This window comes from Heterodontus francisci, unplaced genomic scaffold, assembly GCF_036365525.1.
Source record: "Heterodontus francisci isolate sHetFra1 unplaced genomic scaffold, sHetFra1.hap1 HAP1_SCAFFOLD_88, whole genome shotgun sequence".
Lineage (NCBI taxonomy): Eukaryota > Metazoa > Chordata > Chondrichthyes > Heterodontiformes > Heterodontidae > Heterodontus > Heterodontus francisci.
In genome coordinates, this window is record NW_027142063.1 from 7,163,367 (window position 1) to 7,176,260 (window position 12,894).

Here is a 12,894-nt window from a genome sequence, read left to right on the forward strand (position 1 = left end):
ACACAGAAAGTCAAAGAGAGAGGGAGACAGACAGACACAGCCACATACACAAACACAGACACAAATACACACGCAAAAAGAGAGAGAGACGTGCACACACAAACGCACACACACGAGCGAGACGAGCACACAAACACAAAGACAGAGAGAGAAAGAGGGAGAAAGAGAGAGAGAGAGGGAGAGAGAGGACGCATAGAGACATGTAGTCGCAGAGAGACATACATACAGAAGATACAGAACGAGAGCTGGACACCACAAAGACATACAAAAGTGGACGTACACAGTGGCGCAGTGGTGCAGTGGATAGCACCGAAGCCTCACAGCTCCAGCAACCCAGGTTCAGTTCTGGGTATGGCCGGTGCGGAATTTGCATGTTTTCCCTGTGACCGTGTGGGTTTTCGCCGGGTGCTCTGGTTTCCTCCCACAGCCAAATGCTTGCGGGTTAATTGGTCATTGTCAATATCCCCTCGTAAAAGTACGGGAATTGTGGGGATGTGGTAGGAGTATGGGATTAATATAGGATTAGTATAAATGGGTGGTTGATGGTCGGAACAGATTCAGTGGGCCGAAGGGCCTGTTTCAGTGATGTGTCTCCTAAAATAAAAACGACACAGGCATACACACAGAAAGAGAGATGCCCACACAAACGCATTGAGGCAGACACCCACACACAGAGACCAATGGAGAAAGAAACGTATGCAGACAGCGATCACACACACAAAGAATTATCTATATACAGAGAATGAGACAAAAACGCATTGAGAGACATAGACACACAGAGATACAACGCGAAACACAGATGCACGCACAGTGAAAGAGTGACACGCACACACAGCGACATGCAAACAAATTGAGAAAGACAAACACACACATTCAGAGGCACAAAGACGTATACAGACAAAGAGATGCATATGTGCAGATACATGCGGAGAGGGGCATATTAACGCTCACTGTGTGAATCTCTGAGAATTATATATATATATATACACATACACACACCAGGCAAATGGAGAAAAATAAACAGACAGATACTGAGCAAGACGCACTCACACAGGCAACGACACACAAACACATTGAGGAAGAGAGCGGCACACATACAGACACAGGGACACAAAGAAAGACAAACATTTACATACGGATGTGCACTGTGTGAAAGACTGAGAGAAACGGACATTCACACACCAACAGGCACAAGGAGAGAGACGCATGCACGCAAACATAGAGAGAGGCAGACAGATAAACACACACTGAATCACAGAGAGAGAGGCACAGACACAGCCACATGGAGACACACACGCAAACAATGAAAGGTGCACATACACATGGAGCAAGATGCCCACACGCACCCTTGCACAGAGAGAGACAAACATGCAGACAGAGAGAGGGGGCCGGGAGACAGAGTTAGGGACACACACGCGAAGTCACACAGAGGCAGAAGCAATCAAAACGACATAGACACAGACATGCAGAGAGACACAGACACATGCCCACAGAGAGAGAGACACACACATACAGATATAATGAGACACAAGCACACACAGAAAATTCTAATGCCAAATTGATTTTTTGAAGTGTTAGCGAGTCTTTGATTGGTTGAGGTCATTACTGGATGAAAGAGGAGTTGACGTTTTGGATGTTGGACATTTTCCTTCCCTCATCGAACCCTGGAGGACGGCAAGTGGGCTTTAATTAACGGATTGTTTATTTGGATGTGTAAATCTGCAAGGACAATACATTTTCAATTTAAAATGCTGTTTTCTTTATCTTAGTTGTGTTTCAGAGTTTAGTACCTTTTTCCGAATTAATAGCTAATTTGCTGATCTAAAGATGCCTGGTTTGCTTGGCCTCATTCGGAGTTAATACGTGGTTCAAATTTAGCTGTGGTTTTCTTTAATTCAGAAAGCTTAAAGTGATATGTTCAGCGATTTGTGGAGCAATGGGACTGATTTGACAGTGCGTTTCTGCCACCTCAATCAGTGTCATATATTTTGATTTGGGAGCTTCCACTTGAATGGTCGGTCATAAGAACACACACGCACGCACGGACGCACGCACACACACACAAACACACACACACACATCACATCCCAGGCCCTGAGCCAGAAACACAGAGACACGCACACATCACACACGGCACACACACAGACGCATCACACTATAGGCACCGAGCCAGAAACACACGTACACAGAATAACACACAGAAACATACAAACACAAACATACATCACACCCCAGGACTTGAATCGGATATGCAGAAACATCACACCCGGGGACTGGGACAGACACACAGACACAGGCACAAAAACACACATACAGACACTGACAGACACAGACTCACACACAGATGCATCACACCCCAGGCACTGAGCCAGACACAGACGTGCACAGAACAACACCCACAGACATACACATAAATGACATCACAGACACTGATGCAGGCACGCACACATAGGCACACGCACAATCACATACACAGATGCACACACATACACGCAGAGATTACAAACATGTACACAAATCACAGACCAGGCACTGAGACACACACACGCATTGCACTCCAGACACTGAGCCAAACACATAGGTGCACAAAATAACGCACACAGAAACAAACAGCCACCCACCCACAACACACCCCAGGCACAGAGACAGGCACACACAGACTCACACAAACGGAGATCACAACCCAGGCAGTGACATGCAGTGAGGCCAGTTAAAGTGACATGCAGTGTAGCCATTTTAAATGATATTCACTGCGGCCATTTTAAATGATATGCTCTGTGGCCTGTTTGAAATGAGAGAAATCCACGGTGTTCATTTTATGTGCCACCTGTCCAGGACAGTCAATGTGTGAGATATAACGGGTTATAAATTTAAATGAAGGCTCATAAAGGGTATTAAATGGTTTCTAAGGGTTTTAAAGGATTATCAAATATTACAAAAGATTATAAAGAGTTGCACACGATCCTAAAAGATTGTAAAGTTTTACAAAGTATTATAAATAATTATAAAGATTATAAACAGATAACAAGGATTATAGAGAATTCTAAATGGCTATAAAGGATTATAAGAGGCTACAAAGCAGCAAAAGGGATTTTAAATGTTCATCAGATATGCCAAACGTTATGAATGTTTGTGAAGGATTATAAATGTTTACGAATGTTTGCAAACATTTATAAAGGATTCTCGATATTATAAAGCTCCTAAAGGATATAAATGATTACCATGGGGAACCGGTCCCACCCCCATTCCCCCGTCACCATGGCAGCATGCCCCGCTCCACTCTATCACCATGAGTATCAGGCTCCTCCCACACTCCCCGTCGCTATATGAACAGGGTCCACCCCCACTCCCCCTCACCATGGATAATTGGCTTCTTCCCAACAGCCCAGTCACCATGAGAACAGGTCCCCTATTCCCCATCACCATAGGAACAGGCCCCGGCCCCACTCTCGTGTCACAATGGGGAACAAGACCCGGATCCACTACCCGTCACTGTAGTTACAGGATCCGCCCCACTCTCCCGTCACCAAGACGACAGGCCTCGCCCGCATCTTCACCACAACCACAGACCCTCTACCCCTGATGACGGATATAGTCAGTGATTCAGTTCACCACAGCAATGAATGAATTTAAAAATTGGTGAAATGAGATATTTCAGCACATTCTTCAACTGCTCTCTGAACTGAGTCTGGGTCACGGCATAAATCGCAGTGTTTGTGCAGCAGCTCAGCAGCTGCAGCATGAAACCCAATTCCCGCAGAAACTCGGGTAGAAATACAGAGTGATAGCCCAAATACCACATCCGGCTCCATATCGAAAACACCATTAACACTGCCCATAACAGAATGAAATTTGCCGAGATAATTAACAGTAAAATGATAGATTTCCTTCGGCTCTCCATCTCTGGGTCTCTGTGTCTCTCCCCACGGCTATGATCCAGGAGTCTCCTGCGTCCTCTGCTGCTGACTAAAATGTGTCTGATGGTGAGAACATTGAGCAGTAGAATCACCATAAATGGGACAAACGGGGTTAGAATGTAATGGAGGAACTCGATTGTTCCCCAGACACGAGAATTCCGAGCATCCTCGGTTGCATCACAAAACCATGGGATGTTCCACAGCAAATACCGACCTGTGAACATAAAATACCAGGTGATGTTCTTTAAACAGCTGAGCACAGTCGATGTTCCCAGAACCACAGCCGCTGTTTTCTCACTGCAATATTTACTTTTCAGCTTCTGGCAACAAATGGCCACAAATCGATCAAATGTGAAAGTGACGGTGAACCAGACAGAACAGTCTGTAGCAGCATAAAGAAGGACAGCGTGGATATTACATATGGGGATGTAATACAGGGACTGAAACTGTTCCTGATAAACAATGGGAATGTGCCTCAATATCAGGTCGAGGATAATGACCAGTAGGTCCGCCGTTGCCATGGCCACTAGGTAGCGAGTGACACATTTGGAGAGACCGCACTTTCCCCGAGATAAAGTCCCAATTGTCAACAAGTTAACTGTGAGGAAGGGAAATAAGTAGAGAAATTAAACATCAGTCGAGGAGCCAAGTTACCAGTTTGATTGAGGACTTATTGAGATTTACAAATGCGATCCTATATCCAGTGATGTACTGAAATGATGGAAGCTGAAAGAACAAAGAGAAGCGTTGTAATAGGGTGGAAGGCAGGAGAGGTTAAATGAAAAGTGGACGATGCTGAAATGTTAAAATCAATGTTGATCATAATCCTCCCCCTCCCTCCTTTCCCTCTCCTGTTTAAACTCTGATCCATTTCTAATCTCTCCCAGTCCCGATGAAGGGTGATTGACCTGAAACAATAACTCGGTTTCTATCTCCACAGATGCTGCCAGACCTGATGAATATTTCCAGCATTTTCTGTTTTTATTTCAGATTTGCAATGTCTGCTGCACATTGCTCTTGAGTAGAAAATTAGATGTTGGACTGGCTGGGAGATTCCCTCACCTGTGACCGGCAGCACGGAATTTAATGATTTCAAAACAAAAATTGAGAATGAGTCCACTGAAAAATCAAAAAAACAAGTAATCTCAACCGTCAGTATGTCAAATGTCAACAAGGGAAATTATCAGGACATTTTCCTCCAGGTTGGGAGCATAAACAACAGTTTCAAGGAATTTAGGATGACATTTGCCCATTTGCTGTTGCATTCAGTGTATATCAAATTTGTTTACCAGCGTCAGGAATTTCTGCCGAAGAATGGAAGCATAGTAGGCTGGTCCAGAATGTTCCAACACATGGGATCCAGTGTGACCAAGCAAATTAGATACAAAATTGGCTTAGTGATAAGAGGCAAAGCGTCGTAGTGGAGGGTTGTTTTTCAGATTGGAGGCCAGTGACCAGTGGTGTGCCACAGGGATTGATGCCGGTCCCTCTGTTGTTTGCCATATATATTAATGGCGTGGATCTGAATGTAGGGGGCATGATCAGTAAGTTTGAAGATGACACCCAAATTGGTGGCATAGTGTACAGTGAAGAAGGTTGTCTAAAGTTACAACAGGATATACATCAACTGGGAAAGTGGGCAAGGGATTGGCAAATGGAATTTGATGCAGACAGGTGTGAAGTGATGCATTTTGGCAAGTGAAACCAGGGCAGGACATATACAGTGAATTGCAGGGCCCTGGGGTGTGTTGTTGACCAGAGAGACCTTGGGGTGCAGGTACATAGTTCCCTGAAAGTGGCAGCACAGGTAGACAGGATAGTGAAGAAGGCGGATGGCATACTTGCCATCATAGGCCGAGGCATTGAGTACAAGAGTTGGGACGTCATGTTACAGTTGTAAATAACTTTGGTTAGGCCGCATTTGGATAACTGAGTGCAGTTCTGGTCGCCGCACTACAGGAAAGATATGATAAAGTTAGAGAGGGTGCAGAAAAGATTCACAAGGATGTTGCCTGGTTTGGAGGGCTTGAGTTATGAAAAGAGCTTGGATAGGCTGCGTCTGTTTTCCCTGGAGCGAAGGAGGCTGAGAGGGGAGATAGACAGAGTCTGTTTGCCATGGGAGGAATGACTTAAACTAGAGGGCATAGATTTAAGGTGAGAGGGAGGAGGTTTAAAGGGGATCAAAAGGGTAAAACATTCACACAAATAATAGTGGGTATCTGGAATGAGCTGCCTGAGGAGGTGGTGGAGGCAGGAACAGTCGCCACATTTAAGAGGCATCTGGACAGGTACTTGAATAAACAAGGCATAGAGGGGTATGGAATTAATGCAGGCAGGTGGGATTCGTATAGATAGGCAGGGAAGCAGACTCTGGCTATGCTGCACGACTCTATGACTCCAGTTTAGTGGAGCCAGCGGGGTTCCAGGTGGCGGGCTGAAAATAGTAATTCGGAGCCTGCACCCTGTGCAATTCAGTGGCTCTTCAGCAATCAACTGCCTCGTGCCGTTTCCATATCCCTTAAAGGATGGGGATCCCACCTGCCAAAGCTGCTGAACAAGCAGAGGACCAGCTGCTCAGTAGTTTCGGCAACACCATTGAGAGTTTTGGGCATGCCGGCATTATACCAGTCATAAATGCTGGAACATTCCAAGTGCCGTAGACCCATAAGTCTGGCGATGACGCCAGGCTCAGTCAGCTGGTCGGGGCCACTGTCGGTAATACACCAGGTCTGGCACCAGACCCATTGCTAGAGCCCCGGACTCCAAGTACATGAAGTGTTACAGCTTTAGACAGTCAGGGCGCAGGGACAACTGCTGGTACTGCACCCGACCTGGGACTAGGAGCTGCCTTGGAGCCCCAGATCCCAGAGAAGTTGTGTGGGATTGTCGATGCCAGTCTGGCAACCCTTGGAAGGTGCGTGATGATGCTCGCTTAGTGCGGGGGTGTTTCAGGGAGAAGCAACATTTGCTGCCAGGGGTCAATCCATGGGGCACAGATAACCTATGGAGGACGGTGCATTTCACACTGTCGCAATTTGCAGATGTCATGAAGCGTGGAAGTATGGTGATGTGCGAGGAAGATAGTAATAAAATTCAGGAAGGCGTAGACAGGGTGATGGACTGGGCAGAAACAATAACCAAAACTTGCATTTCTATAGCGCCTTTAATGTATTAAAATGTACCAAGATGTTTCATAGGCGCATTATATAACAAAATAAGACACCAGGTCACATAAGGAGATTCTTGGTAAGATGGTCAAAAGCCGGATCACAGAGGTATGTTTTAAGGAGTGTCTTAAAGGCAGAAAGAGAGGTGGAGACTTGTGGAAAGGGTATGACAGAGCTCAGGGCCCATGCATCTGAAGGTTCAACAACCAATGGTGAAGAGATTAAAATCAGGGATGCACAAGAGGCCATGATAACAAAGAACAAGGAACAGTACAGCACAGGAACAGGCCAATCGTCCCTCCAAGCCAGCGCCGCTCTTGATGCCTGCCTAAACTAACACCTTTGCACTTCCAGGGCCCATATCCCTCTATTCCGTTCCTATTCATATGTTTGTCAAGATGTCTCTTAAACGTCACTATCGTATCTGATTCCACCACCTCCCCTAGCAGCAAGTTCCAGGCACTCACCACCCTCTGTGTGAAAAACTTGCCACGCACATCCGCTCCAAACTTTGCCCCTCTCACCTTAAAGCTATGTCCCCTAGAAACTGACTGTTCCACCCTGGGAAAAAGCTTCTGACCATCCACTCTGTCCATGCCGCTCATAACTTTGTAAACCTCGATCATGTCGTCCCTCCACCTCCGTCGTTCCAGTGAAAACAATCCGAGTTTTCCCAACCTCCTCTCATTGCTAATACCTTCCAGAACAGGCAACATCCGGGTTAACCTCCTCTGTACCATCTCCAAAGCCTCCACGTCCTTCTGGGAGTGTGGCAACCCGAATTGCACGCAATATTCTAAGTGTGGCCTAACTAAGGTTCTGCACAGCTGCAACATGACTTGCCTATTTTTATACTCTATGCCCCAACCGATGAAGGCAAGCATGCCGTATGCCTTCTTGACCACCTTATCCACCTGCGTTGCCACTTTCAGTGACCAGTGGACCTGTACGCCCAGATCTCCCTGCCTCTCAATACTCCTAAGTGTTCTGCGATTTACTGTATACCTCCCACCTGCATTAGACCTTCCAAAATGAATTACCTCACATATGTCCGGATTAAACTCCATCTGCCATTTCTCTGCCCAAGTCTCCAACCGATCTATATCCTGCTGCATCCTCTGACAATCCTCATCATTATCCGCAACTCCACCAACCTTTGTGTAATCCGCAAACTTACTAATCAGACCAGCTACATTTTCCTCCAAATCATTTATATATTCGACAAACAGCAAAGGTCCCAGCACTGATCCCTGCGGAACACCACTAGTCACATCCCTCCATTCAGAAAAACACCCATCCACTGTTACCCTCTGTCTTCTGTGACAGAGCCAGTTCTGTATCCATCTTGCCAGCTCACATTTGATCCTGTGTGGCTTCACCTTTTGCACCAGTCTGCCATGCGGGACCTTGTCAAAGGCTTCACTAAAGTCCATATAGACACCATGCACCGCCCTTCCCTCATCAATCATCTTCGTCACTTCCTCAAAAACTCAATCAAATTAGTAAGACACGACCGCCCCTTCACAAAACCATGCTGTCTCTCGCTGATAATTTCGTTTATTTTAAATGGGAGTAAATCCTATCCCGAAGAGTCCTCTCTAATAGTTTCCCTACCACTGATGTAAGGCTCACCGGCCTATAATTTCCTGGATTATCCTTATCATACTTCTTAAACAAAGGAACAACATTGGCTATTGTCCAGTCCTCTGGGACCTCACCTGCAGCCAATGAGGATGCAAAGATTTCTGTCAAGGCCCCAGAATTTTCTTCCCTTGCCTCCCTCAGTATTCTAGGGTAGATCCCATCAAGCCCAGGGGACTTATCTACCTTAATGCTTTGCAAGACAACCAACACCTCCTCCTTTTTGATAATGAGATGACTGAGACTAGCTGCACTTCCTTCCCTAGGCTCATCATCCACCAAGCCGTCCTAGGTGAATACTGATGCAAAGTACTCATTTTGCACCTCACCCATTTCCTCTGGCTCCACGCATAGATTCCCATCTCTGTCCTTGAGTGGGCCAACCATTTCCCTGGTTACCCTCTTGCTCTTCATATATGTATAAAAGCCTTGGGATTTTCCTTAATCCTGTTTGCCAATGACTTGTCATGAGCCCTTTTTGCCCTCCTAACTCCTTGCTTAAGTTCCTTCCTACTGTCTTTATATTCCTCAAGTTCTTCATCTGTTCCAACCCTTCTGGCCCTTACAAATGCTTCCTTTTTCTTTTTGACTAGGCTCACAATATCCCGTGTTATCCAAGCTTCCCGAAACTTGCCAAACTTGTCTTTCTTCCTCACAGGAACATGCTGGTCCTGGATTCTAATCAGCTGACGTTTGAAAGACTCCCACATGGCAGATGTTCAGTAACCCTCAAACAGCCGCCCCCAATCTAAATTCTTCAGTTCCTGCTTAATATTGTTATAATTAGCCTTCCCCCAATTTAGCACCTTCACCCGTGGGATACTCTTATCCTTATCCACAAGTACCTTAAAACTTATGGAATTATGGTCACTGCTTCCGAAATGCGACCCCACTGAAACTTCGACCACCGGGCCGGGCTCATTCCCCAATACCAGGTCCAGAATGGCCCCATCCCTAGTTGGAATATCTACGTACTGTTTCAGGAAGCCCTCCTGGATGCTCCTCACAAATTGTGCCCCATACAGGCCCCGAGCACTAAGTGAGTCCCAGTCAATATTTGGGAAGTTACAATCACCCACCACTATAAACATGTTCCCTTTACATCTTTCCAAAATCTGTCTACATATCTGCTCCTCTACCTCCAGCTGGCTGTTTGGAGGCCTGTAGTAAACCCCCAACATCGTGACTGCACCCTTGCTATTCCTGAGCTCCACCCATATTGTCTCGCTGCATGACGTCTCTGAGGTGTCCTCCCGCATTACAGCTGTGATATTCTCCTTAACAAGTAATGCAACTCCCCCACCCCTTTTACATCCCCCTCTATCCCGCCTGAAGCTTCTAAAGCCTGGAACATTTAGCTGCCAATCCTGCCCTTCCCTCAACCAATTCTCTTTAAAAGCCACAACATCATATTTCCAAGTCCTAATCCAAGCTCTAAGTTCATCTGCCTTACCTGTTATACTTCTCGCATTGAAACAAATGCACTTAAGACCACCAGTCCCGCTGCGCTCAGCAACATCTCCCTGCCTGCTCTTCCTCTTAGTCCGAATGGACTTATTTACGATCTCCTCCTCTTTTACTTCACTAGCTGTCCTACTGATCTGGTTCCCAGCCCACTGCCACACTAGTTTAAACCCTCCGGAGTGACGCTAGCAAACCTTACAGCCAGGATATTAGTGCCCTTCCGGTTTAGATGCAACCCGTCCTTCTTGTACAGGTCCCATCTGTCCCTGAAGAGAGCCCAATGGTCCAGATATCTGAAACCCTCCCTTCTGCACCAGCTGCTCAGCCACGTGTTCAGCTGCACTATCTTCCTATTTCTAGCCTCACTGGCACGTGGCACAGGGAGTAATCCAGAGATTACAACCCTAGATGAACATAGATATTTTAGTGTGTGGTGGGGCAGGAGGAGATTACAGCGATATGGAACTGGGCATGTGTCGGAGGCGGGCTGCCAGCGCTGGGCCAGAAAGGCGGGGGTAACAGCACCTCGGCGTTTACATGAAACCCACCCCCAACCCACGAAAGAGCGATCCTGCGTTTTTATATGTAAATGTCTAATGCAGGCATCCAAGTCCCATTTAAGATGGAGATCCAACTCCCTCCAGCTTCTGGCCAAGCAGAAAACTGTCAGCTAAGCAGTATCGGCACTGGCACCGTGAGTAGTGGCCACTTTCAGTAGTGTAGATGTCATGGACACAAGCCCAGCGCTGGAACCTGGACCACAGGTAAGTGAGGTGGGGGAACCAGGGCCAATCTGAATGTTTCTGATGAGGTGAATTGAAGGGGTGGACATAAAGCTCAGAGGAAGGCGGGTCACGGGAGGATAAATGTTTCCCATCAGGTTCCTCCATGAGCCACAGATTGCCATTGGAGGAAGGAAATCCCACCAAGCCCTTATATAGGGTACTTCCCTCTTGACAGAGGTAACCCCACTCCGGCCCCCGCCCACACGTGGCTCGTTAGATCCCAGAGGTAGCGGGAATTGGCCCAGATGTGAGCAAGTTGGGTCCTCAATTGCCTTTGGGTGGGAAGGTCATCATCAGCCTAGCCTACCCCCGGCAAGATCACCCGGCGTTGGGGTGGCGACAGGCCCTCGATGGCTTTCTATCCTGCATTAGATGGATGGAATGGCCTGATCTCTGCTGTCTGACCTGTGACAGGTGAGAATGGTTTCTTATCCCGGATCGGATGGATGGAATGGCCTGGTCTCTGCTGTCTGACCTGCGACGGGTGAGAATGGTTTTCTATCCAGGATCGGATGCATGGAATGGCCTGGTCTCGGCTATCTGACCTGCGACAAATGAAAATGGTTTTCTATGCAGGATCGGATGAATGGAATGGCCTGGTCTCTGCTGTCTGACCTGTGACTGGTGAGAATGGTTTTCTATCCAGGATTGGATGGATGGAATGGCCTGGTCTCTGCTGTCTGACCTGTGACGGTGAGAATGGTTTTCAATCCCCTAACGGATGGATGGAACGGCCTGGTCTCTGCTGTCTGACCTGTGACAGGTGAGATTGGTTTTCTATCCCGAATCAGATGGATGGAATGGCCTGGTCTCTGCTGTCTGACCTGTGACGGTGAGAATGGTTTTCTATCCAGGATTGGATGGATGGAATGGCCTGGTCTCTGCTGTCTGACCTGTGACGGTGAGAATGGTTTTCTATCCCGAATCACATGGATGGAATGGCCTGGTCTCTGCTCTATGACCTGTGACAGGTGAGAATGGTTTTCCATCCTGGATCACATGGATGGAATGGCCTGGTCTCTGCTGTCAGACCTGTGACAGGTGAGAATGGTTTTCTATCCAGGATCGGATGGATGGAATGGCCTGGTCTCGGCTATCTGACCTACGACAGGTGAAAATGGTTTTCTATGCAGGATTGGATGGATGGAATGGCCTGGTCTCTGCTGTCTCACCTGTGACAGGTGAGAATGGTTTTCTATCCTGGATTAGATGAATGGAATGGCTTGGTATCTGCTGTCTGACCTGTGACAGGTGAGAATGGTTTTCTATCCTGGATTAGATGAATGGAATGGCTTGGTATCTGCTGTCTGACCTGTGACAGGTGAGAATGGTTTTCTATCCCGGATCAGATGGATGGCATGGCCTGTACTCTGCTGTCTGACCTGTGATAGGTGAGAATGGCTTTCGCTGCTGGATCAGATGGATGGAATGACCTGGTCTCTGCTGTCAGACCTGTGACAGGTGGGAATGTTTTTCTATATTCGATCGGATGGATGGAATGGCCTGGTATCTGCTGTCTGACCTGTGACAGGTGAGAATGCTTTTCTATCCCAGGTCGGCTGGATGGAATGGCCTGGAATCTGCTCTCTGACCTGTGACATGTGAGAATAGTTTTCTATTCCGAATCAGATGGATGTGATGGCCTGGTCTCTGCTGTCTGACCTGTGACAGGTGAGAATGGTTTTCCATCCAGGATCGGATGGATGGAATGGCCTGGTCTCTGCTGTCTGACCTGTAACCGGTGAAAATGGTTTTCTATCCCGGATCGGATGGATGGAATGGTCTGGTCTCTGCTGTCTGCCCTGCGACAGGTGAGAATGGTTTTCTATCCAGGATTGGATGGGTGGAATGACCTGGTCTCTGCTGTCAGATCTGTGACAGGTGGGAATGCTTTTCTATCCCAGATCGGCTGGATGGAAT

General features: G+C 47.2%; 1 protein-coding gene across 1 annotated transcript in view; it reads right to left on the reverse strand.

Moving 5' to 3' along the window:
* Window positions 1-3,595: 3,595 nt before the first annotated feature.
* LOC137366436 (uncharacterized) overlaps window positions 3,596-12,894 on the reverse strand; it is a 34,214-nt gene continuing 24,915 nt past the window's right edge. Inside the window, exon 7 of the mRNA XM_068028289.1 lies at window positions 3,596-4,515. Within this exon, the coding sequence (XP_067884390.1) occupies window positions 3,596-4,515 (920 nt within the window). The remainder of the gene's footprint in view (window positions 4,516-12,894) is intronic.